At 41.3% G+C, this 5,906-nt stretch overlaps 1 protein-coding gene across 3 annotated transcripts in view; it reads left to right on the plus strand.

The window, feature by feature from the left end:
• The window catches only part of Plce1 (phospholipase C epsilon 1), a 304,329-nt gene that overhangs the window by 227,880 nt on the left and 70,543 nt on the right, over positions 1–5,906 (plus strand). For all 3 annotated transcript variants that reach the window (XM_031390225.1, XM_031390227.1, XM_031390226.1), the window contains exon 8: positions 1,804–2,479. In XM_031390225.1, the coding sequence (XP_031246085.1) occupies positions 1,804–2,479 (676 nt within the window). The remainder of the gene's footprint in view (positions 1–1,803; positions 2,480–5,906) is intronic.

Here is a 5,906-nt window from a genome sequence, read left to right on the forward strand (position 1 = left end):
AAAAAAAAAAAACTTTATTAATTAAAATCAGAAATTCTATATCTAAACTAACAAGTTATGTTTTAATCATTATCAATGCTCACAATCTTTCTCTTTCAACTTTGCTTGGTTGGTTGGTTGGTTTTTTTGAAATAAGATATTACATTGTATTTTAGACTATCCTGGAAGTTACTCTGTAGCTGAGACTGGCTTAAAATCATGGCAATCCTCCTGCCTCGGTCTCCTTACTGTTGCAATTACAGGAATCAGCTACCCCTCACCCCAGCCATTTCACATAAAAATCTACCACCACGTGTCACAGAAAAAATATGATAGCAGCCCCAGAGAGAAATTTAGATGTAACCTCTGAAGAAAGCCATTCCAGGGATACAGCTGGCTAGTGTCAACCTGGAACAGAGGCCGTGGAGAAGAGGTCAAATGAATGATGCTACTTTCCCTACGTTTGTCCATAGCAGTGCCCTTTGCTGAGCCCGACCTGCAGCCGGGTGCACTTGTAACCTTTGCTTTGTTTGATGCCTTCCCCTGCTTTGTGAGGTGACCATCTTCTTCTTTAGTAGATAAGTGGAGAAAGAATCGGAGTTTGAATGTTTTGACAAGACCACACAGAATACAGGTAGCAGATCCACACATTCTTCTCTGTGGCTGCAGAGGGCATGTAGCACCGGGCAGTTGTGGAGATATGAATGAGTGTTAGATTTCATTCTATTGTCACTAAGAGCACCTTCAGAGAGGAGCTAAGTTACTCATGCAAGCTTTTCTTTCTTTTTAACTTTTTATTATAACATGTGACATCAAGAAAATTTGGGTGAAATCTTATTTATTTGCCCCTAACACTCCAAAACTGGTTTCTACTGTCATTCTTCAGCAAAAGGAAGCAAGCGCCTTTAGGTAGATGGCGAGTGTGGGATGGAAGCAGGGAGTGAAGAGCCTAGAATGTCTTGCAGTGACACAAAGTAGCAAGCGCTCCAAAGCAAAGCGACAGATCATCCAAGTAAAGGGATCTGAGTCTGTGAAAGAAGCACACACTGAAAGAGCTCCTAGTGGGCAAAGCAACAAAATAAATAAAGTAGGATTAAGTTATAACTCACTCAAAGCATTAGTTAAATATCCTTAAGTCCATACAGTAAGGATCTGGCCTGTAAAATTGATAAGGAAGCAAACAAATGGGGAGGAGAGATAAATCTCGTGTGCAGAAGAATTCCAAAAATGTAACATATAGCTTCTCCATTCCTTAGGAGGTGGGACATAACACCTTTCTCCTTCGGTGTAATCTGGACATAGTGACTTACATCCAAGTACTATATATGGAAAAAAATTAGAAAATAAATTAATAATAATAATAATAATAATAACAATAATAATAACAATACAATGGGTATGAAGAACACTACCTCAGTCACGTTTAAGGTCCGCATCCGTGGGTTGTCATGTTAGAAGTATGTGCAGTTTATAAAGTGTGGTAAGGATGTTACTTGATTGCTGTACCATTCCTCACTCAACCTCATAATCTCAGTCTAATTTTGAGCAAAATGCCAGGCAAATCCTAACTAAAACTCCTTCTACAAAATACCTAGCTGTACTTCTCAAAACCGTCAAGGCACCACAAAGCGTGCCTGTGGTCAGACGCCTTGTTAAGTATAAATAAGCTATCCAATAGTGTTTAGCGTTTTATATTCCCATGCTTACTTGAATTTATAGCAGAATGAGAAAACCATCTATTTCGTGTGAAGAGCAGCAGGCTCTGTGTTGGTCCCCTTCTGGTTATAAGACAAAACAAATATGTATCTTTTTTTTTTCCATCAGGTTTATAATTGGAGATTTGCTGGATTCGGAAAATGACATCTTTGAGAAGTCCAAGGAGTGTGACCCTCATGGATCAGAGGAGTCACAGAAAGCTTTTGACCATGGGACAGAGCTCATCCCATGGTACGTGCTGTCCATCCAAGCGGATGTGCACCAGTTCCTCTTGCAGGGGGCCACAGTCATCCACTATGACCAGGACACACATCTCTCTGCCCGCTGCTTTCTCCAGTTGCAGCCTGACAATAGCACCTTGACCTGGATGAAGCCTCCCACTGCCTCCCCAGCTGGTGCCAGACCCAAGCTTGGTGTGCTTAGTAACGTGGCTGAGCCCGGCAAATTCCCATCGCTGGGCAACACTGGGGTGAGCGGCCTGGTGGAGGGAATCCTGGACCTGTTTTCAGTGAAGGCTGTGTACATGGGACACCCTAGCATTGATATACACACTGTGTGTGTCCAGAACAAACTTAGTAGCATGCTTCTGTCAGAGACTGGGGTGACACTGCTCTATGGGCTTCAGACCACCGACAATAGGTTATTGCACTTTGTGGCACCAAAGCACACAGCCAAGATGCTTTTCAGTGGATTGCTGGAACTCACTACAGCAGTGAGAAAGATAAGGAAGTTCCCTGACCAAAGACAGCAGTGGCTCCGCAAACAGTACGTCAGCCTCTATCAGGTAAGGCATGCATCCAGCCCTCTCCCTTGAGTTGTGCAATCCTTGGGAACATACACTTGGCATTTAAACTACTAGGCTCCCAGCACTGTCAGTTACTCCTGTGTACACTTGGGCAGCGTTCCTTAACCTCCCAGGGCCAGCTCCAGTTTCCCTGTCTAGAAACTGGAAATGAGCTGAACTTGTGCATGGGGCGTCTATGAGAATTGATAGAGCTCATAGTGTGAAAAGACAAAGTGTAAATTAATATGCATGTCTGCTCATGGCGGGTCCTCTTTGTTATTCTGTATAAAAACAGTGACTGATCACTGCAGTTCTCAGATCCATACAGGCGTCTCCCCAACTGAAGGTCTTGGCTGATAGCATCATTTTAGATAGACTAACTAGACCAGTCTTTGTGATATTTAACATTAGAATATTGATTGAGTGACTTACACATACATATTAACACATTACTCTGCCATGCACTAGTACCCAAAGAAAATTTCATTTTATTAGTTAAAAATTTTAGAACATCTGTGTGATTTTCTCCAAAGTTATGTTAACAGCCATATAAGAGCATTGCTTTATCCCAAGTTTGGAAAAGTGTAGATAGAAAATTAAAAATAATTTTTTCAACTTCAAAAATTTAATATAATGAAAACCAGGGAACTATGCAATGATGCTGATGTGGAAGGTGGAAGAGACATGGTCCCCTTAGCTTTGGCTTACACTATCAAGGGCAAAGCTAGGGGCTGCCGTCCTGAGTTGGGAGCAGCTGGGAGGATTAAATATAGCAATATCAGATAAGCATCTTGGTTGTAAGCAATAGATACAAATTGCTCACTATATGCCCAGGGAGGGGGAAACTTAACCAAAAACTATGAATTAGTTTCATGGTCTTCATAGAACAGAAATGTCAGCACATTAAAGTACATGCATTTTTCTAAAAAATTTAGTTTTTATTTTTTGTTCGTTTGTTTGTTTGTTGTTTGTTTTTCCCAGAGACAGAGACTGGCTGTCCTGGAACTTGCACTGTAGACCAGGCTGGCCTGCAACTCAGAGATCGCCTGCCTCTGCCTCCCAAGTGCTTGGATTAAAGACGTGCGGCCACCACCGCTCAGGGTTTGCTTTATTTTTACTTTTTAATTAATTATGTATCACTGTGTGTCTGTATGTGGGTGGTGCATGTGCAAGCAGGGGCCAGTCGAGGCCAAGGGCATCGGGTTCCCTGGACCTGGAGTTACAGGCAGTTTTGAATCTCCATGTGGGTCCTGAGAAGCAAATCTTGTCCAGTAGAAGAACAGTGTGTACTCTTAACCACTCAGCCATCTCTCCAGCCCACATGAAGAATTTTTTTAATGACTCTGTTTCCTAGCCATCAACTTCTACACAGTTTGCTAAAACTAAGAATGTGTGTCCACTCATAAGCATTCTTCATTCACAGTTTTGTTTTTTGTTTTTTGAGACAGGGTTTCTCTGTGCAGCCCTGGCTGTGCTGGAGCTCACTTTGTAGACCAGGCTGGCCTCAGAAATCTGCCTGCCTCTGCCTCCCAAGTGCTGGGATTAAAGGCATGTGGTACCACCTTCTGACCATTCACAGTTTTTAGAAAGAGGAAAGAAAGTATCTCCTTTGCCCATCCCAAACATGTTTATTATTTTTTTATAAAACAACTCACACTGTATTTTAATCTTGAAGGATTTAAACACAAGTATTTTCTTCTCCTGGCCTGGATTTCTTTTTTTTTTTTAACTGTTTTTTTGAGATAATATTTTTTATGGTATTAGAACATTATTGTAGAAAAGAGAGAGAGAGAAGGGGAGAGAGAGAGGGAGAAAGAGAGAGAGGGGAGGGAGAGAGAGAGAGAGAAGGTAGAAAAGTGGAGGCTGGCCATGGCCACATGGAGAGAGGAGAAGGGACGGGGAGAGAGGAAGACAAGAAAAAGAGCAAGAGCTTAAGAGCAAGATTATAATTTAATTACAATATTTTCCCTTCTTTTTCCTCCCTCCAAACCCTTCCATATATTCCTCCAAACTCTCCTTCAATTTCATGACCACTTTTACTTTTTAAATAATTTTTATCATATGCACATATGTACATATAGATATAGATATTCTTAACTATAACCAGTTCAGTCCATACAGTGCTACCTGCACACATATTTTCGGGGCTGACCATTTGTCAGTGGACAAACAATGTTGTCTTCCCCGAGGAAGACCATCTCTCCCACACCAGGCTTCCCTCAGTTGCCTATAGTTCATTTTGTAGAGTTGAGCTCCTGGCCTGGTATTCTTAAGAGTAAACTTGGCGCCACAGTGGGATACTCTGAAATTAAGAGAGCCGAAACTGCAGAGATTAATCGTGCTGACGATCCTTTCCACATGTAACCTGTGGCAGGTCTGTTAAAAATGTAAAGGTGCACGAATTTAAAACAGGCCAATGGACAAAAAAGTTCTACCAAACTTCTATCAGTCTTAAGAGTCTGTTCTTCAATGAGGTTGTGTAAGTCTATTTGTTGATTGATGGTAGGTGATCTCTATTCAGTTTGGTATGTCCAGAACAGCTCATTTGCTTGTACTGCCTTCAGGAGGCCTGTGCCTGGTGGAATGATCGCCATCTATGGGAACTGTGGCATGTGCCTATAAATTCTCAACTGTTGTGGAGACAGAGGTGACTTCTAACTTCATAGTTAGAAGTTGGCCTGGACAATAGCATAAGTTTGTGTTTAAAAAAAAAACTTTGGGAGGAAGATTCTGATTTGTTTTGCTTTGTTTTGTTTTGTTGGGGGAGTTGACTCATGCATAATCACAGGTTAAGGGAGCATATTTCACTTTGATGGACAGATCCATCAATATCTATTAGAAAATCGATAAAGTAAAAGTTAAAGAAAGAAGAAATAGGCATAAAGGTCACAGATGCAAGTCACGTTACAGGAGATCATCTAAAGATTTCTATATCAAGCATTCATTATGCTGCACCCTGGATGCAGAAGGTGGAGTTCATAGATTAAGTCATAAGAGCAGATAACCATTAGCCATTAGGGTAAAGAAACAAGCATGTACACACAAAAAAAATCTTCCTTATTATCTGCATATTATTTGCAGTGAATCAAAATCTATTTACAAGGACTGGAGAAATTGCCAGTGGCTAGAGCACTTGTTGCTCTTGCAGAGGCCTCAAGTTCAGTCCCTAGATTCTACATTAGGAGGCCCACAACTACCTGCAACTTCAGCCTCAGGGCACCTGACACCCTTTCCTGTGCTCTGGAGCAGTGGCACACATGTGCACATGTTTGTACATGTGTGTGTGAGCACACAGACACATATATTAATTTTTAAACCTATTTACAAATACTTCCTTGGAAGTATAAAGGAGGGCTACACTTAAATAAAAATCTGTAGGTAAGTAGATAGATAGATTGAGACATTGAGAGAGAGAGAGAGAGAGAGA

The sequence above is a fragment of the Mastomys coucha genome, unplaced genomic scaffold (genome assembly GCF_008632895.1).
Source record: "Mastomys coucha isolate ucsf_1 unplaced genomic scaffold, UCSF_Mcou_1 pScaffold21, whole genome shotgun sequence".
NCBI classification, from domain to species: Eukaryota; Metazoa; Chordata; class Mammalia; order Rodentia; family Muridae; genus Mastomys; species Mastomys coucha.